Source organism: Clarias gariepinus, chromosome 6 (assembly GCF_024256425.1).
Source record: "Clarias gariepinus isolate MV-2021 ecotype Netherlands chromosome 6, CGAR_prim_01v2, whole genome shotgun sequence".
NCBI lineage: Eukaryota > Metazoa > Chordata > Actinopteri > Siluriformes > Clariidae > Clarias > Clarias gariepinus.
Genome location: NC_071105.1, coordinates 27507924 through 27529734, shown reverse-complemented (window position 1 = coordinate 27529734; position 21811 = coordinate 27507924). Strand labels below are relative to the sequence as shown.

General features: G+C 36.5%; 1 protein-coding gene across 1 annotated transcript in view; it reads right to left on the bottom strand.

The window, feature by feature from the left end:
- The window catches only part of LOC128527213 (contactin-4-like), a 195726-nt gene that overhangs the window by 110862 nt on the left and 63053 nt on the right, over positions 1-21811 (bottom strand). Inside the window, exon 4 of the mRNA XM_053499586.1 lies at positions 20750-20925. Coding sequence (XP_053355561.1) covers positions 20750-20925 — 176 coding nt within the window. The remainder of the gene's footprint in view (positions 1-20749; positions 20926-21811) is intronic.

The window sequence follows — 21811 nt, the reverse complement described above, 5'->3', positions numbered from 1 at the left end:
GTCCAGTGTTTTTTGGGATTTAGTGAGCAGTTATAAGGAACATGAACAATCATGAAGGTACAATCATGAAATAAAATGGATGATAAAATGACAATGTTTGTGGTACAAACATTTAGTCACATATCATACTGTCCTTGGCCAAGAAAAAAAAAGACAGAAAAAGTGATTCCCTTTCAGTTCTTTCTTAAAAAAATAAAAATAAATAATAATAATAACAAACACAATAGAAGTCCCGTGTACTACATTACAGTTAAGAGCCTTGCTCAAGAGGCCAACTGTGGTAGCTTGGCTTGACCCCCTGGACTTCTCACCAATAACCTAGAACCTTAACTGCTGAGCCATGATTAAAATTTCTGTTTTGTGCTGATAGGACTGTAACCTTTTACTTTTACTGTAACCTTTACCTTTTACTTGTTCATGTATTGTTGATGTACTAAGCATTTTTCTTTCATACCTGACTTACTAAAAATGTATTATATGCTAAAAGAAAAAGAAAATAATTAATATAGGCGGCATGGTGGTGTATGGTTTTTACTGTGGCTTTGCACCGCCAGGGTCAAAGGTTTGATTCTTCGTGTCTGTGTGCGAGAGTTTGCAAGCTCTCCCAAGCATGATGAGTTTTCTCTGGGTACTCCTCCCACTGTCCAAATGCATGCTGTATAATTGCCATTTTCAATTTGTATGCCTTTCGAAGGATTGGTACCCCATCCAGGTTGTGCCCCGCCTTGTGCCTAAGTCTAAGTCCCATGGTATGGGCTCCAGGCCTTCTGCAAGATTTTACAGATAAGCTGTGCAAAGAAAGAGTGGGTAATTGAGTTACTAATGTAATAATTTGGCTTAAAAATTCCTTAGCATCCCTCTACTGATTAGTTCATGCACTTATAAATAGCTCTGCAGTACGGCAGCAGTTAAAATGAACGGACTGTGTATTAAACAGTGTAATATTTTTGATGAACACAAGACGAGTAACAAGATGATTGTATTAAATCTAAAAGTCTTCACTTCAATCACATCATGATTGCTCAATTGTAGATCCAGTGTGATAGTATTTAGAGAAAAAATATGTGAATTGTGCCACACTTCAAATTGTTATGAGCATGATATAATACCTACTGTACCACTAGCACTTAAATAACATCGGGTGAAAAAAAAAATACAGTGTTGCAGTATGGTGTTCGTCCTTTTTGGAATCAATCAGTTGTAACAAATACTACAGTTCCAAGAAATTATACTTTGCCCATAGAGGCAATGTTATTGGATTCAAGTAACTTTGCATACTATCTAATAGCAATGTGTGTGTTTTTTTAAACATAGATACAATGTAAGGAACTTATGGATGGACCAAAAAATTGGAACAGCATAGAAGAACATAAAAAAGGAAAAACCCTCTAAGAGAGGGTAAGTCTTTCCTATCTATACACACAAGGGGGTTCTGCAAAAAGAAATGTTCTTTGGTCAAAGTCTGGCCATGTGTGAGGCTCCTGGCCTGGTCCCATTCTATCCTTGGCCACTAGAACTTTAAAACTTTTACATTCTTCAGATTCTTTAATTAAATTGTCCATAATAGTTAGTTTGGTTTTTGCTATGTTGACTGTGAAGACGATGATATTTAATTTAGAAAACAATTCCCACAAGGTAGAAGTATTTTACTCTAGTCAGTCTAAATATCTCTGCGTTAACGTCAGTGACTCTCCCTCTAAGGGTACAGCTGTATCCAAGCCATTTCAATCCATTTTTCTTTTTTACATTGTATTCTGCTCTTGGCTGGCTCTGCTTCAGGGCCAGATTTAAATACATAATTACAGAGATCACTGATTTATTAAGAGTTATTTATGAAGGTCAGCTAATGTCTGTTATATTGGCCACAAGAACTCTACTAAGAAGCTTTGCTTCAATTATTTCATAAAACATAAATCCCTCTTTAACCCTGTAGCCACTTTCATTTAACAAGAATTTTAGGTCATTAAGAAAAGCCATTTTTCTATCATTAATATAGGAGTATGCATTAAGGCCACCTCACTCTGCATTAAGTGCTTTCTTTTTAAAACTTCAACTGCTGTTCTCTAAAATGCACTATAAATTATCTGGATTGATTAAACTTCATTGAACTTAATTACATACTGTCACACTTCTTTAACCCCTTGACATGTAATGAGGTTTTCAATCTCAATGCCTGCATATGCTTTGAATTCCAGGAAAGCCCTTCTAGGATTTGACTGTTCTCAGACACCATTTTACTGCTTTCATGCATCAACTGACTATGCGCAAAGTCATGTTCAATCAGTAAGTGATAAGCAGACCATGAAGTGACAGTTTCTTTGCTGACTGTTGTCCAAGGTAGTAACATAGAAAAATTAGTCTTTGCTCTTGTTCACTTTTTTCAAACTGGATTTGAACTAGTGAAATAATTAATATGGAGAATAGCAACTTGCCTTCATGCCTTGAATATTACACAAAGCTTATATCTCTTATGTGCTGCAAAATACAGTATGCTGAAAGTGATCATTATAAAAAGGATGTGAGGATCTGAGAATATATGGACGTGGACCTGAAAATTACAGATTTCTTTCACAATGTTGTGACAACCATCATCATGTTAGTTTAGCCTGTGGCACTGCTGAGGTGTTACTAAAGACCAGACTGCTTTGATAGCAGACTTGTTTGTAGTGTTGAGTTTCTAAGGTGTTTCTCATCTTCCTCTTAACAATATCCTATAGATTCTCTACAAGCTTCAGGTTAACATTAGTTATCGAAATTCTGGCCTTGTGGGCAGGTGCTAAGTTACCTGCTGCAAAAGTAAATTCGCATCTACATAAAGCTTCTTTATGCATAAGCATACACAAGCTTGACATGCCATAAAAAATCTGTAAAATCTACAAAATTATACTTATTATACAAAAGTAACATATGATAAGTACAGAACATAAAGATGTTTTTTGGAATTTTATTTCTGTCTGCTTGTCTTTTGGTGCATGCATTACAAAGGTGTACTTAGCCAAGCTAACATATAGGCTTTGTTTCAATCAGCCTATGACAAGAGAAGATAGGTTACTTTGAAATTTTAATTAATTTCAAAATGTAACAGATGTCATTTTTAAATACGTGCTTGGGTGCGCAATTAAATTCTTTATATTTAGTTATATCTTTCACTTATATGTTAAAAGTTGCATGTAGTAAATACAGCCTGTGAAACAAAAACTGTGTCTTTATTTCAGGCTGCAAGATAACAAAATGTGATTACTTTTAAGGTTGGTAATTATTTCTATACCACTGTGTGTCTGTCTAAGTGTGTGTGTGTGTGTGTGTGTGTGTGTGTGTGTGTACATACACAGTCACAATCAATCCTGTTTCCTCTGTGCCATGATCTGTTCCTATGCTGTCAGGCTAAACTCTGCTTCTGCATTCGACCCCAGACCTTTGATCGGACCTATCTCAGAGCTGACAGGCGTTTTTTTTTTTTCAATAACGAAGTTGCTACAGTCTTACAAAGCATTCAATACCTTGTTGACTGGGACAGTTACGGACCCAATGAAAGAAATCGCGTTCCATTGAGATTTATACTGGACTCATTCCTAATATTTAAGTTCCACAGACACCCGGAGGCACTTGCTAAAATCCCTGGCAGCTTCCGTTGATGGAGGGGTTGAGTCACGTTCCGTGCTGTTTACTTCACACCTGCTTTCACTCATCTCATCAACGCTTACAGCATAAAAGGGCGATTCAAACTTTCTTTCCCTGCTGGATTATTGTGTTTCTTTTGAGATCAATTCTTGTGTGTTTTCCTTGTGTATTTCCTCAGATGACCTGGTCCTGACCTGGAAATCCACTCTTGATCTTTGCTCTCATTTTACCTTCTCAGATCTTTCTGTTGGGCAATGTTTCCATCTCTTTGGCTTGACCTTGCACATTTAAAGGACATACAAGGCTGCCTCAGGTTACTGTGTTTTTATTGGATTACCGACTTTCAACTCTAGCATGTTAACGGAATTGACAAGACTGCTTCTCTATTGGATTTACTGATTTACGAGCTTGTCCTCTTTAAGGATTAATGAGGCTGCCTACCGGTTCATGCTCTGCTTTAGGTTTCCCTACATTCCATAAGTCCATACATTTTGGAAAATATATAGTTTTTTTTGCCATTTGTCCTCTGTACACCATGACATTGAATTCAAATCAAAACACTTAATATGTGGGCTTTTAGTTTTAATTCAAGGAGTGGGCAAGGTTTTCAAGCATCTGAACCAGTGACAGTCACAGATGCATGTGGGGGGTAAAGGCTGACCCATATATACTGATGTGTGAGAGAGAGAGAATATAACAGCACTGGGATGTTTGACTATATAGTTTACTTCCTGTTCTAATAATTGTTATTTACTGTATCCATTTTAAACAACACTTTACCTCCTTAGTAAGTGCTTTTAAGTTGTTCTAAATTGTCTCTGTGAACGATCTGTGTTTTGTTCATGATTACCACGAGCAACAAAACTAACTGGCTTCTAACAAGCCTAAATCCTAAAACCCTCTTTTTTTTTTAAAGGGATTGTACACCTTAGCACACAAGCTACTCATTTTACACTATTTAGTATTTTTAGGAACACTGGAACTAATTAGGAACACTGGAACCCAGGAAGTTAGCTGATATTCTAAATTGGAATGACTGGAAAAATAAATTAAATCTTGTATGTTTCTCAGGACTGCCAACTACTCAACTTCTCAAATTTTAGCTACATAGTACCCCTAAGATTTTCAAACGAACTGCCAGTTAAATGCTTAACACTCGTTTCACCAGTTGCAGAAGGATATGTGTTGGCGCAGCAAAATAACTGGTTAAACATCATAATCTGTTAATTATAAATGGTGCTTGTAGATCTTTTGTTAAAAATAACTTGGTCTGTGAGAGTTTTGCAAGATGACCAAAATTTTAAAATACCAGTAGTACGCCTGCACTTTGTCTGCCGAGCGTAACATGACTATTTATGACATTTGGCAGACACCCTTATCCAGAGTGACTTACACATTCATCTCATTATACTTAATCACTTAGCCACCCCTGGTCACAACTGAGCCAATGGTGCTTTTCTGTCTTATGCTACAGGATTGTGGGTAATTGTCTCCCACATCCGAGTGCGTCACTTATATAGTCAACATCCATGCGTGCATGTACTGTTTACTATAGCATTGTGACCATATGTGTGCACGTGAATAAAGCATTTTTTTTTTTGTATCCAAGTGTAGTTACTGTTCTTCAGTAACTGTACTGCCACAACAGCCCTCATAAGAAAAAAGAATAAAAAGGCTGTAGCAGTGCGGAAAATATATCTGTTTAACGACAATGCAACGTCACATTTCTGCAACAATTCCTCAAAAGGCAGAAAAAGCAAGTGTCATTAGAGAGGTTCCTTGTTAAAGAAGTTTGCCAACAGAGCAGTAATTCAGTTCGTGTGTGTGTGTATATGTATGTGTGTTTGTTCTACACAGTAGCTCTCCCTCCTCCTTCTACTTCTTCTCGTGTCTTACTCCAGCCATGATTCCTTTCAAAGGTAAAGTGCAAGTTAAATTGTTTTTATTTTTACTTCATATTCTGTATTCATTATTTTTATATAAATATTTTGGGCTGTGAAACAAATCAATTAAGTCTTGGTTTATTCTTATGAGAAAATTATTTGATATATGAGTGCTTTGACATACAAGCACATTCCTGGAACAAATTATGCCTGCAAGCCACAGTTTTACTGTATATATCACCCAATATAACCCTTGAGGTGATAGGTGTGATTATAGCTCATCTGTCATTTTTGAGCTAACTTTTCCATGCTTCTACATTCCTTATATAGCAATACATCATATGGTTTAATGCAGCCCCTCTTTGTCTCCTTGGATTTCCATAGAGAATGTGAATGTCTCATGCCTAGACTTGACATGTACAGTGGGTAGAGAAATTTACTTTTTCATCTGTGAAAGCAACGTATATCTAATGTATATCTAAAATTAGGTGCCAAATAAAATCAGCAGTGTGATTTTGCTTTGTTTTTTTGGATACAAAACCATGTGCACAATTTGCGTAAAATATATGCTTTCAACAAAAACACTACGAAGCCTTGTTTGTCCTTTCACGCATGCTTTATAGATTTTGTGTGTGCACTGACATCATCACGGTGCATGCCATAGAAATCTACAGTCGTGGCTTTGAGAATTACATAAATATTGGAAATTGGAAAAGTTGCTGCTTAAGTTTTTATAATAGCAATTTGCATATACTCCAGAATGTTAGGAAGAGTGATCAAATGAATTGCATAGTCCTTCTTTGCCATGAACATTAAGTTAATCCCCAAAAAAAACTTTCCACTGCATTTCATTGCTGTCATTAAAGGACCTGCTGAGATCATTTCAGTAATCGTCTAGTTAACTCAGGTTAAAATGTTGACGAGCACAAGGCTCGAGATCATTATGTCAGGCTGATTGGGTTAGAATGGCAGACTTGACATGTTAAAAGGAGGGTGATGCTTAAAATCATTGTTTTTCCATTGTTAACCATGGTGACCTGCAAAGAAACGCGTGCAGCCATCATTGCGTTGCATAAAAATGGCTTCACAGGCAAGGATATTGTGGCTACTAAGATTGCACCTAAATCAACAATTTAAAGGATCATCAAAAACTTCAAGGAAAGAGGTTTAGTTCTTGTTAAGAAGGCTTCAGGGCATCCAGGAAAGTCCAGCAAGCGCCAGGATCGTCTCCTAAAGAGGATTTAGCTGCGGGATCGGAGTGCCACCAGTGCAGAGCTTGCTCAGGAATGGCAGCAGGCAGGTGTGAGCGCATCTGCACGCACAGTGAAGTGAAGACTTTTGGAAGATGGCCTGATGTCAAAGGCAGCAAAGAAGCCACTTCTCTCAAAGAAAAAAAAATCTTTAGGGACAGATTGATTTTCTGCAGAAAGTATGGTGAATGGACTGCTGAGGACTGGGGCAAAGTCATATTCTCTGATGAAGCCTCTTTCTGATTGTTTGGTGCATCTGGAAAAAGACTTGTTGGGAGAAGAAAAGGTGAGCGCTACCATCAGTCCTGTGTCATGCCAACAGTAAAGCATGAGACCATTCATGTGTGGGGTTGCTTCTCATCCAGTGGGCTCACTCACAATTTTGCCCAAAAACACAGCAATGAATTAAGAATGGTACCAAAACACCCTCCAACAGCAACTTCTTCCAACAATCCAACAACAGTTTGGTGAAGCACAATACATTTTCCAGCATGATGGAGCACCGTGCCATAAGGCAAAAGTGAAGTAGCTCGGGGACCAAAACGTTGAAATTTTGGGTCCATGGCCTGGAAACTCCCCAGATCTTAATCCCATTGAGAACTTGTGGTCAATCCTCAAGAGGCGGGTGGACAAACAAAAATCCACTAATTCTGACAAACTCCTAGAAATGATTATGAAAGAATCGGTTGCTATCAGTCAGGATTTAGCTCAGAAGTTGATTGAGAGCATGCCTGGTCGAATTGCAGAGGTCCTGAAAAAGAAGGGCCAACACTGCAAATACTGACTCTTTGCATAAATGTCATGTAATTGACGATAAAAGCCTTTGAAATGTATGAAGTGCTTGTAATTATATTTTAGTACATAACAGAAACAACTGAAACAAAGATCTAAAAGCAGTTCAGCAGCAAACTTTGTGAAAACTAATATTTTTGTCATTCTCAAAACTTTTGGCCACGACTGTAGGTATGTGCATTTGTGTGTTTTACTACTATGTTTGTTGCGTGCGGTGACGTCACAAGCGTGCAACATTGTGTGCACAAATTACACAACCATGCTTTTCCAACTAAAACTCTAAAATGCACTGCACGTACTTGATCGCATGATCTACAGAATCATGAAGTGCACACCCTCAAGATCTAGAGTGTATGTGCATGCTACCATTAACGCTCCTTGTGTGAGGTTATGTCATGAATATGTGAGATTTGGCTTCTCGTGCTTTCTCTGGTGCTCTGTTAGCTACTAATTCAAAGCATCTTATTCTTTGCCTTCTTTATCACTGCAGTCTTTTGCATTTTCTCTCTTACTCTGGCTTTCTCTTACTCTGTGTGTGTGTGTACACATACACACACACATAGTGCATAAATAAATTATCCTCACATAAACGGTAAAGTTTCTATGCAGCTGCTTACAAAAGAAAGTCAATGGCGCAAAGCGCTTTGTCTGTAATACTCGTGCTTCAGCTTGCCCGTGTTCATGTGATGTGTGTATAGTTGTGCTTTTTTCTTAATTCAGTCCTCATAATAAACATTTTATAGGAATATCTTGATGATTTTTTCCCCCTGCTTTATCGTTTGCTGTTCATTTGTTTGTCTGTCTGGTCATTGGTGGCATAACACAGCTAGCGCACTGTTTATCTCTTTAGTTCTCACAAACTAACTGACATAGATGGTTCAAATATATTTATTGTTTTTGAAAGTATTTTTTGCTATTTTGTTGCAAAACCTTTTGTGGCAATTAAAGAGTTAAAAGAATCACATTTACTTGCTTTGCAGAATGAAATAAAAACAGACACAGTTTATATTTTATCCAGCTGTATCACTTGTAACATCCAAGTGAAGGATTTGTTCACATACCAGCATGTCAGAAAAATTAAATAAAAAACATTATTTGCTTCAGTTACAGCCTTTACCCTGTTGGTCTATACTAACTTTGCACATCTAGACTTTGCAATATTTGCCGACTTTTCTTTGCAGAACTGCTCAAGTTGAGCTAAATTTGAGGACTGTAGTCTTCAGTCATTCTACCGTTATTTCACAGATTTTCAATAAGGTTTAAATCTGGGCTCTGACTAGACCATGCAACAACTCTTACCCTTTTATTCTTAAACCACTTTGTGGTTAGTTTTGTCTGCTTTAAGTCATTGTCATGTTAACAGAAACACTCCAATAACAGGGTGATACCACCTCCAAACTTTACTGGTGAAATTGTGTTACAGTGGAACCTCGGATTATGAGCATAACTCGTTCCGGAAGCGGGCTCGTATTCCAAAACACTTGTAAACCAAATTTAATTTTCCCATAAAAAATAATGGAAACTTAAATTATTTGTTCTACAGCCCCCAAAAATAAATAAATAAAAACAATTATTACAAGATATAAAGTAAAAATAAAACAAATTAACCTGTACTTAACCTTTAAAAAAAGTAAAAATAAATCCAGACAGATGAGTGTTCACGTTTGTGCACCCAGGCTCTGTGTGTGTTCACCACATCAACGGAGAGACTGTTTTATCAGGAAAATTAGCAAGGAACATCACTAGTCACACTCGCGTGAGCGCAAACTAACGGAATCACTGCTGTAAAGTAAAAACAACAACAAAAAAACAACAACAAATGAACCTGCACACTTTACCCTCAAAAAGAATCGCGACAGATCGGAGTTTCTGTGTAAGGCAGACACAGAAACTCTGCGTTGTTCGTAAAGTGTATGTTATTCTGTTATATATGTTATGTTATTTTATGTTTAAAATGTTTGGTCACATTTAGAAGTGAAAGTAAGAGAGTGTAGAGTATGCGCTTGGAATTGGCCAATCAGAGAAGAGCAACGGAAAAGACTGAGTAGGACAGCACGCAAATTGGAAGCTGCTCACTTCTCTCGAGAGAGACTTCCTCCAGCGCTAATGGAGTGACACAGAACTTTGTTGAGGAGAAACCGTAACGAGCGTTTTCTGTAAGGTAATTAATTACTGGTCATCAGAGCGATAACTGTTGGAAACCTTTTTCTTTGTCGAATTGTCGTGTATCGCTGTAGTCATCCAAGTCTGACTAAAACTAAGCACTTGGGAGTTTATACTTTTCAAGGGGGAGGGATACAAAAAGATGGAATCAATGTAAACAAAGCATAGTGTAGTACAGGAATAAGCCTGGTAATGGAAGTTCCCCAGCCCTGATCTCATCAGCATAACAGTGGCTTTCAAATGCATAGGTGCTAATCTAATCAGCCTGACAGTATCGGCCCAGACCTTCACATTATCATAGATACAATAGCACAGCCTGGCCTTGAAATTAGCATTCACATTCACCTTGGGACCCCACCCAGTGGTCAAGAAGTACATAAAGACAAAAGGTTAATGTCTCAGACACCTGGGCTACCAGACTTGGTCTTCTTAGAATGTCATTACCTTTACCTAAAACCCAATGAACCTAACTCTTTCAGTTTATATACTATTACGTTGGAACCTAGTTTTAACATTTTATAAATTTGAAATCCTACAGTTTCGCTTAAAGAGTTCTAATAACTCTCACAAAATACAAATGTAGACACTTAATTCTTGTAACTTTTGATTGTTACAGGGACATAGCACTTGATCTGTTGGTGATTGTAGTGATGAATGCCATGATGATATATAAAAAACCTTTAGAGTCTGTGAAATTCTTATGGGTAATAGTCTTTTCTGGTTGGAGCTATCGTTTCTTTTTGATGGGCATGGGTTATTTGTTTAATGAAACACTTGATACTGTGGATGCATAGATAGTACACCAGTAGGAAAAACAACAGCAGAATTGCTATTTCCTTGATTCACAGCCAGGGTTTCCCCAACATGTTTCCAAACAATGAAGAATTATCTTCAGTCATCTGGTGTAATTTTGTTGAAATATCCAGAATGTCTTGTTGGATTTTGTTTAAGTACGGAAATCTTATTCATGCTGATGGATGACTGAAGTTCTCAGATTTGATTCTTTGTTTTGTTTATTTATTTTTAAATTTTTTTACTTCTGTGACAGTTGGCTCGGTAGTGGGTCTAGTTGTCGGTTAGATGTTATGGCTTCCTTTGCAGTTGAGAAGGTCAGTTTGAGTAAGACAGCAAGCAAAAGACAACAGAGCAGTATCTGTTGTAAAAAAACAGGGTTGTATCCTCTGTTCGATCTGTGTCTACTATTGTTCCTTCTTCCCCTATTTCTTAATTCCTGTGACACCTAAAAAACAGTCAGGTAAAGATGGACTAGTAGATGGGGAAGGCCTATGAGGGAATCTACACTGCAGGGTTTGGCCCACCCATTGCCTGTTGCATTCGGTTCTTCCCTGGGCTCCTCACTGCTCCGTGTGTCCTATCCTATTCCTGTGAGTGGGAAAACTTTACAGTATGACAAATGAGTTCAGGTTTTCCTGCCCTGACACAACACTGCAGCTGCTGTAATCAACATCACTTAATGTGGTCCATGCCACGTAGACTCTAATGGCTTGTTTGTGAATGATTTTATCATGACCCACTGACCTGGGCTGATTGTCTGAACTCTCGCTCTGTCACATTGTTCTGCCTTTGTGAGGTTTAAAAGTAAGCGATCAGGGCATCTGAAGCAATGTGTACATCAGCATTTCTAAGATCAATCACACCTGGCATTTGTATTGGGCGTCCAGTAATAATCTCATGAGGGCTTAGTCCTACTGATCTGTATTGTGATGCTCTAATACTACACAGTACCCCTGGCATTGCTTCAACCCATGGTACCCCTTCCTGATGCATTTTGTTTAGCCTGGTATTGATTGTTCTGATTGCTCGTTTAACCTGTCCTGATGCTTGTGGCCTGTATGGGCAGTGAAGATTCCTCTTAATCTTCAATATTTTAGACATTTCCTTGACTACCTGTCCTGTGAAGTGTTCTCCTTGATCTGAGTCAATGTAATCTGGTAATCCCTATTTGGGAATGTGATTCAGGAGCGACCCAAAAACATTCAAAAACGTTCCCCCTTTGGTCCAGCAGCTGGATGAATCCACTGTGGCTCCTTTGTCTAACCATGACCATGCTTCATATGGAGGGACATCTTTGTTTAGATCAATGATTGATTCAGGAGGCAGAATCTTCTGTGCTGTGCTACCTGAACACACTTGTACAGTTGCATAGAAACAAGACTGTTTAGCAGTCTGTTTAGATCTTTCACTAATCCAGCATGCTTAAGGAGGGATCCAGCAGAAGTTAGAAACCACATGCCACCAAAATCATAAATATAATATTAATATTTGTTGTAAATATTTGCAGATGATCCTGAAGCTAGTGTGCATGCTCTAGTTAAGGCCACTAGTTCTGCGGCTTAAGCTAAAAAATGATCTGGAAGACGACCTAAAGCTACCACTTCAATAATGGAAGTTACTGCATAACCTGCTCATTTGTGGCCTTCAATAACTTAAGCTGAACCATCAATAAACAACTCCAATTCTGCATTCTCTACGGGAGTTTCTGCTACTTTACTTGTAGGTGCGTATGTAAGTGTAACACAGTCGTGAGTCATTTCTCCTTCATCCTCTAACACAACTTCAGTCATTGCAGACATTATACATGTGGATGGGTTTGTAACTGACGCATGCTGTAAAACAATGCTGTGAGGGTCGTTAACCGTGAGGGACTGTAATTTCTGCACCCGTATCAAGCAAAATGTCAATTTCTCTCTCTTATATGCTACCTTTCACAAAAAATTATTTGGTCATTGTGATGAATTACAGGGGAAAGGTAGCTACTCACATCCCCAACAATTAGTTTTTTTTTCTGTTCTTCTTGTTTCCACAGTAGTTACCATTTGCCTTTTTTTTAGGCCATCTATTGTCTTGATTTGTTTTGCTAAACATAGCTGCTGCTACTCTCACTTTTGCCTTAACATGAGCATCCCTTTCCCATGTAGCTAACCTGTCGAGGTTACTTCTGAGTCATGTTAGACAAAGTTAGATCTAGAAATGGCAATGCTTTTTTGTACTCGGCTACAAGGCCATCTAGCCAGATGTGGACTAGGGGTCCCTTGTCATCTAGCACCCTTTAAGAATCATCAACAATTCCTCTGTAAGTTACAGCTGACTGAGCAATGTGGTGTGGCAATCCGCGACATTCTCGAATGACAGACAGCGCGAGGACAACGCGTTGTGCGCCAATGTTTTTCGTATGAACTGTAAATAAGCGAGGAGAATTGCGTAGAGGAGCATAAGGAGTGAGTATATGAAGTAGAGACAGAGAATTGACCATTTAGTTTTGAAGGCTCCACCAACTAAAACTTTCTTTAAGAGTTCGTCTTAAAGAAAGTTCTCTTGAAATGAAGTGCCTGGTTAGTTTAAGTTCAAAAAAGAGCCCATAGTTAGTCTAATACGTTTGACTAAGAAACTATTTATGTTTTATTTGCATATTGAATTGAAGTTAGTAATATTAAGAAATAAGCCAAATTGATATTTTATTTTTGTAATAACAAATAGGAAGGCTTTTAAATATAAATTTTATTTGTTTTAAATGAATTAATTTATGTTTTATAAGAACTAATCTGACCTTTTATATTTTTATCAAGATCACTACAGTGGCAAACTTTTGTGATGTGTGTGTTTAATATATTTTGAGTATTGCATTTAAGGTTGATTGTAAATTAAAGTAGCTAGATAGCTAATAGCTTGGAGTCACCCAAGAACGCAAAAAATTGTTTACGATGGTACATACACTACATACATACTGGGTAAGAAAACCCAGGACGCCTCTTTATAGGGTCTAATACTAGGTCAATGGGGCGCTACACTTTTTTTTATGCTGAGCTAATCAAAATGACTCGAGCTGATCACAGCTGAAAGTCAAATACAGTGGAATCTTGGATTATATAATTTCCCATAAGAAATAATGGAAACTCAAATTATTTGTTTCACACCCCAAACAAATGAACACATAAAAATAATTAATACAAAATATAAAGTAAAAATAAAACAAATTAACCTGCACTTTACCTTTAAAAAAAAGTAAAAATAAATCCCAACAGATAAGTGTTTCTGTTTATGCACGCAGGCAATTTCACTGCATATATCATACTGTGTATGACTGTGTATGTGGCAAATAAAATTTGAATGTGCTTTTTTACACACACACACACACACACACACACACACACACACACACACACACACACTTTAACGGAAAGACTGTCTCATGTGTGTGTAAAAGTGTGTGTGTGTGTGTGTAAAAGCGAGGGAAGGAGGAGTGTGTGCGTGAAGGCTAAAGAAGTGTGTGTGTGTGTGTGTGTGTGTGTGTGTGTAAAGGGAGAGTGTCCAATGACAAAATGCAAGGTGATATAGAGAGGGAGAGAGAAAATGGATCTTTAACCTCTCTAATGAGACTTTCTTTTGCTTTACACGCGCATACACACGTGTCAACAATACATGCGCGCTGTACACACCTACAAACACAAAATAAAATTTATTTTATGCGCACATACTAAGACCCAGCAGGGAAGACGATTACCCACAATTCCGCAGTGCAAGGGAGAAAAAAACGTTAGCTTAGTTGTGATCACGTGACGCTTAGTGTCAAAAAACTTGAACTTGACTGTTCGATAGTTCAGGACTGGAACTTTGTACAAGTCTACCTGAGTTTTTAATACCTAACTGGACTCTATATTAACATCAATTAACATCAACTGTTATGCTGAACTGCCTGCCAACTAACACACAGTATGAATGCAGATCAATTCCTGCTTTTTGTTTCACCCAAATGAGGATGGGTTCGCTGTTGAGTCCGGTTCCTCTCAAGGTTTCTTCCTATTACCATCTCAGGGAGTTTTTCCTTGCCACTGTCGCCCTCGGCTTGCTCACCTAATAAACTAATACATATTTGTTTTTTAAGTCAAAATATATTAAAAATCTTTGCTCGTCTTGCGGAACACATGCAAACCGCGTTACTCGCAATCCGAGGTTCGACTAATTTTTTTCTAACTTAGTGATTGATAGTTTTTTCTGCAATGTTTGTGTTATGATTCACTTGGATGGTAAAAGTTACACTGAATAAATTGAAAACTGTCTTCATTTCAAATGACAAAGCCACAAAATGTGGTTATTTTAAAGGGTTGACCAGAGAACACTCAGTGTGTGTGTCTCTCCATATTTAATTATTTAAACCTTACATTTATAAAAAAAAAAAAAAATTGTTATAAATATATTTATATAATTAAAAAGTAAAACTAAAAAAATATATAAATAAAGTATGAGTTTGTAAGATAGTGGTGCTTTGTAGTGCTCCTTAATCAAGCTGATATCTTACAAAGTATGGGCTTAAGTCCAAGATCAGAATTTTTTGACCTCACTTGTGTAAAGTTTTAAAGTTGTACAGTTACGGTCCAAATACATATATGCATAATATTGTAAATTACTGGGATATATATATATATATATATATATATATATATATAGAGAGAGAGAGAGAGAGAGAGAGAGAATTATTTGTTTTATTCTTTATCAACCACGTCTCATTTGTTTGAGCAAGTTCAGGACTCATACACTCAATTGCAAGTCTATTGGTACCAATCTGGCTGATGATAGAGCAGCAACAAAGGCCTGGAGTGGCACTTTCATGTGTGGTTGAGGACAGGATGTTAGATAAAAGCCTGACAGAAGTCAGAAAATGGAGCGCCCACAAGAACAAAGTCGACAGACGCAATCAACATCTAAGGTACTGAATTAATTTACTACAAAAAAAGGGGGGAATATCTTTTTGGGAGATATTTGGAAAGCGATAAAAAAGTATTTATTTATTTATTTATTTCTAAAAGATGGACACACAAAGATGGACAACGAACACTCACCATCCACATAAGAAGCTTGTTTTTTTTATCTTTTCTTTTGGCTAAGTACATCAAGGTTGCTTCTTTTCATATCCCAAAAAAGAGCAAAGACTCCATTGTTGTATGACTTGGCTTGAGAGCTGTTCTCAATAGGACACCTAAGGCTAGGATGCAGCTGAGGCTTTTCAAAAGAGACTGAAAAGGGAGGGAGAAAGGAAAGAACAAGCCTATATACATTTAGTCCTCATGTACATGTCGGGGGTCAGGAAGCGTAATGCGTTGACAAGTAGTTAAACAGAAAAATGAATTAAATTTCCATTAGTGATTTGGACTCGTACTGCCTTGTCAACTTGCCCTGTATGTGCTAGAAAGGTATTCACATCGTTAGAATAAAAAAAAACCTACTGTTTTATTGACCTTTAATATTTTTTACAGCTATATATTGCAGAATATGGATGTGTGCAACTACTGTACTTGACGATTGTAAAGAAAAGACTGAAGATGCTTCTCCTCACTAATTCATTTTAGAATGAAACCCCTGCTGCTTTGACATTGCCTTTAATTGTCATTGCATATAAATGCCTCACAGAAAAGAACTTTGAGATATGAATATAAGGTGGCATTAAAGCCATTTCTTACATGTTAAATCTCTTACAAAAACTCACAATTTACTCCAAATACACTAACTATACCTTTCCCATACACACAGTCACATTCACCAATTCACTTCTCAAATTTACCTAAACCTATACATCCTATACCCCAAAAATACAACCATATACATTGCTTTTCACTGATCTACAACATTTACGCCATGAAAAAAAAAAAAAAAATCTAACAAAGAAATCTGTAAGGATGTCATGGGCATATGGTGTGCATGATTTACAAAACACAATGTAATAGGATGAGCCAGATTCAAATTATTTAATTGATTACTTGTTCAGAAAATGCTCAACTATGTTTCAGCTGTTCTGGTGTGAACACCCTAGTGCTTTAGTCTCATTAGTCTTAGTCTTATTATAAAATCTTATTATTGTGAGGTTAGGCGCTGGTGCCATACACCTCCTTGGAGGGTTTCCTCCAGGTAGTCTGCGTTCCCCGACACGCAAAAGATATATGCTGATTGGCATTTCCAAAATTCCTGTAGTATGTGTGTGTGTGTGTGTTGGTTGCAAGATGTTGGGGTCCTAAGCAGTGTATTTTCCCCTTCAAGCAAATCAATTATCAATTCAATTATTGGAGTCAATTATTTTATGGCAATTTAAGAACGATAGATCAAGTGTAAAAGCATCCATGTGTCTTGATGTTTTTCACTTCATTTTTTCCAAAATGAAAATTAATGTTAAATCTTAATTATCCAAGTATAAAAACAAACAAAACCAGAAACATTAAAATGTTTTTTCTGTCTCTCTCCCCACACACACACACACACACACACACACACTCACAAATGTAAGTTATTGCTGTCTTTGTAATAATACAGTTTGTATTGTCACTCAGGTGTATTATGTATCTCTTAAATCTCTTAAATCTTGTGTCTAGAATATTCCTGCACTGTTTCTACAATTTTAAAGTTGATTAAACTGATTGCGATAATAAAGCACTAATTATCCAGCATGGCAAAGTCATGATAATTGGTGCAAATAATGAGATAATTATGGCTTGCATATTTTCCACAAATTTGCCTTCATGAATAGATATGTGTATATTAACAACCTTGTAAAGGTGGATGACAAACTACTCAGGAAGAGCTTAAAATCATTATTAGAATGAAATTTGTATTATATCCCATATTATCTTTAATATATAAGATCCATTATCTATTAATATGTTTAATAACCTTGGACTTAATATGCAGCAAAGCAGAACCTGATAGCTGAACCATGGGAAATATAATAATTCAAATCAAGGTCCTCTGAAGGTAATGACACTTAAGAAACATGATAAAAATACTGTGCACTGTGCTTTATCATTAACGTTTTAATTAAAACACCTTATTGAATCCCAGTACTCAATTATTCTTTTCAAAACGACAACACACATTGACCATTACAATTCTTTGCAAGTTTTTCAATATCAGTGCTGCTGAAATAACCTTATTGCGAAGAAGGAGGAAAAACCTGACATAAACTCATTTCTTGTCAGCAAGAGAATATGTCTCATCTTGGTGATACTTCTGTAGTCCACGAACATAATGATAGGGACATTAAAATAAATGATAAATAGTTTTCTATTTTGTATATAAATGTAAGAAATAAAGGGCTAATTAAGGCTGCATGCTTGTGTAGAACAAATATAACAGTTAATGCATTTGCAGAAGAACCAGCACAGTACATCTCTGATTTTTTCCTGCTAAAAATAGTGGGATAAAGAGCTTCTAGTCGGCCAGCCTGCAAATATACAAGTTGAAATTAATTTGCACTACATTTCATGATTGTCTGTATTCCCACACCCACCATCGTACTCCCCCTAAATTCTCCTGCATTAAGTGACTGAATTATAAAGTAGCCTATCTCATAACATAATCTGCCCTTAAAATTACTGTCGTGCTCCATCATATCTTGAAGTTAATTAAGTTATAGTAGAAGTAATAAAGGAGATGGATGGTTGGCAGGCCTAGATGTTCATGACAACAATCTGCTCCCATGTAAGGTCATGAGTCTGGGTAATTGATGGATTTATCAACCAGTTTTCTTTGTTTGACAGTAGATCACTTTAGTATCCTTTACAACTTGAGCATATGAAAAATACATATAAAAAGCACACAAGCATAAAAATACCACTGAGCACAAAGGAGCGTGGACCACTAACATCATTGGCATAAAGGGGATGTACAAGTAACCAAAGACCACAATTTTAGAAACAGTTCAACCGATTCATTTAAATAAGCTCTAGCTACTGTACCCTCACAGTAGTGTCTGAGCTTCATCAAGCACCATTTAAACTGCAAGTGTAGTTGTGAGTTCTGTGTGTGCGTGTTTTAACCATGCAGATTATTAACAAGTTAAACTGCATAAAAGAAAAAGCATCTGATACATGCTGCAAATTATGGTTATGGGTTATGGCGTTATGCTTTGCCGTTGTTTTGACCCCAGTGAAGTTCTTAGGATGATTAATGACACTGTGAATTTACAGAAGTCTATTTTATATTACAAAATAAAACTCAATTCCAAAAAATAACAAAACTATTTCATTTTTATGAAAGCTGCCAGTAATTCTAGAGCTGACTATGAATTAGTTGGAAGTGGATGCAGGAATGCACAGCGGATTCTGAGGAGGCTTCCAGTCATTCACTGTCAATGCTGTCAGTGCTGTCAAGTAAGACTGCAGGGCCAATTACACAATAAAATCCCCAGTGATGTTTAACATTTTCAGAGTTTAACTACTCCAATATAAACACTGTACAGTGTTAATTCAACACTGGGAATTTTGTACAAAAAGTGCATCCCTCCCTGGAGTAGAAAAAAAGCCAAAGTAATTTTTAAGCATTATTCTTTGTATTCTTTGTGTCATTCATATAGTATTAATCAAATAATGAATTGATGAATTGATTAACATATGTGGGTCAATGACGTGACGCCCCCTTTTCTCATCTACTTGTTATACCTTCTTTACCTACTAAACCACTCTAACTTCTCCAAATTTTTAAGTTTTTCATCATTTTTCTGCTATCCGAAGTGCCAAAACACCATATGGGGCGACCGTCCGGCCTTGATTGACTTTAGTTAGGACAACTGGTTTAAAAACACTTTAAATCAACTTAAATATATTTCTTTTCCTAGTTGGCATAATTTTAAACATGTTTTACATCCATTGACAAAACTATAAAGCGTTTGCGCATATATTTTTATCATGATATATCAACGAATGTTGTCCGAATTATGTTGATTCTATCCATTTTATCCGGGGCGACCATCAACAAACCACAATTTTGGGACCTTTATTTTAAAAAACATCTTAAGGATGGGATACTGCATCCGCCAGACACAAGTGAAGACCCCCTGGAAACAACTGTATAGTAAATCAGTCTCTCTCATATAGTAAGAAAAAGCTGTTTTTTAACGGCTGTGATGTCGTAGTCACTTTTGGTCATCATGTGGGGCGACCACCCCAAAACTTTGAATTATAATTTTTTTTCACAAATCTATATTTTGATGATAAATTTGATAGTGCCTTGTCACTAGAAGAAGCTAGTTTGGTTTCTGAGGCTAACTGTTAGCCTGTTATACTTGAGTAAACTTGAAAACATCATATGGGGCGACCGAGTATCATGTGGGGCGACCACTGCTAAATGTGTTAAATGATAGATATATGTCCTATATTTGTGGTTTTCATATTCTATACATCAATTATATACATAGAGTTAATTGTTTAAGTATAATTATTTGTATATTTTATCTTTTTTTTCTAAATTCAGCCATTTTCCATTCCTTTTATAGGGATAAACATTTATTTTAACTGGATAATGAGGGAGACTCTGATATTATAGAATAAACTTGTGAAATAATGGTTTTCATAAAATGAAAGGGCACTAAAGTTTATCTTTCTTCATCAGTTTATCTATTTACTGATATGAGTTCAACTAGTCTTAATGATACATAAAAATGTGAATTCTGAGATATATTATGGTCACCCCAGATGATTTTTTAAGGCTTTTTTTTTTTAAAGTCTTATCCGTCAATGACCCATGTACATTTGTACACATGACCAACTGCTAAACAAAATCGCAAAATCAGAATTTTACAAATGCATTTCAATAACAACATAGATAGATGGAATAAAACATTTCTCATATATGGTTTGGTGCATTGCAAAATGTTGTTTTAGAACAGTATTATAGAAGTTCATGTACATCTAATTTTAATTACTGGTTTTAACCTAGGCTATGTATCGATTATAGATTATCTTTATTTGATTTTGGCAGCCTGTCCTGACTCATGTAGGAGATGATGTTTAACAGATTTATGCCTATAAATTATTTTACTTTTACAGTTGCATCCTGCCGCATCCGCTTTATGGAACAGAATGATTGCTTGACTGTTTAAACTGATAAAAAAATCTGACTTAAACAGAAATAGGCAGAAATAGTATTTCCACACAGTTGCATGTACCATCACTTTCACTTCAACTCCAGAAGGTCCAAGACTGAAAAATAAAAAAAGGGGGGGATAAAGAAAGGAAAAATAAATTATATGTGACCTACATGCAAAGGTAAGGCTGGCCTTGCGGCTTACGATGGTCCCAAGTGAATTGAAGGCAAAGCACTGGTAGATCCCAGAGTCTTGGTCTTTGTTCAGCTGAGTGATACGGAGGTTTCCACCAAAAAGGGTGTATCGTGAATCAAATGTTGGATCAATCCTGGTGCCATTGAGCTTCCACCTAGACGGAAATGACCAAATAACATTATAGCATCGTATGTACACATTGGGGGTAACAAGGTATCTGTACAGTATTTAAGAATGTCCCTCTCATTATTACTGCATCAAAAAGAAAATGGACAAAGTAGACTTGACTATATATTGCTTTGGGCCTTATTTTAGAATCTGAGTAGTGAAAATATTCAGTGTACATTACCTAACATAACTGCTTCATTAACACCATTTTCATCTACCTTTTAGTTTAAAAACAGATTTTTTTTTAAAGAAAGGAAAGATAAATTATGTGACCTATGAGTTTACTGGGTCACAATAAAGAGTCCAACCTGTACTCATCCATCTCGCTTGAAACTCACTCAAATCACATAAAAAATGGCTTAATCACAGTGGAGGGGCAATTAAAACTAATAGGTGCAACAAGAATTTGGCAAGCCTGAGCTATAGAGGGCTAGGTGATCACTGAACAAATTTGCCTGATCACTGAAGGATATAATTTAGTCATGATGGCAGCCTATTCTTCTCTTCTCTTATTAAAGTAAATGAAATGCAAAAAAACAATATTGCTAAATTCCATGCTGCTCTTGCTCAGGATCGAAGCCATCATTCATAGGCATCTATTTCTAAACTTTATATTATTGTAAATCTTTTTTAGTTGACAAATGTTATGAAGGTTAACAGAAATCATAGTGGTGGAAAATTAATGGTTAATTATAAACAAGCCAAATTTTTTAATTTCGAATGATGGACTAGGATGGCAATGATTCAAATATTAGGGACAACTATATAGAATTTTCCTTTTAGGATTTGTTGTTGATAATTTCCATATATCTCCCTGGTCATGTGATATTTGTCAAAACAACTAAGTATTTGCCTTTTGCTGTTTGTTGTAC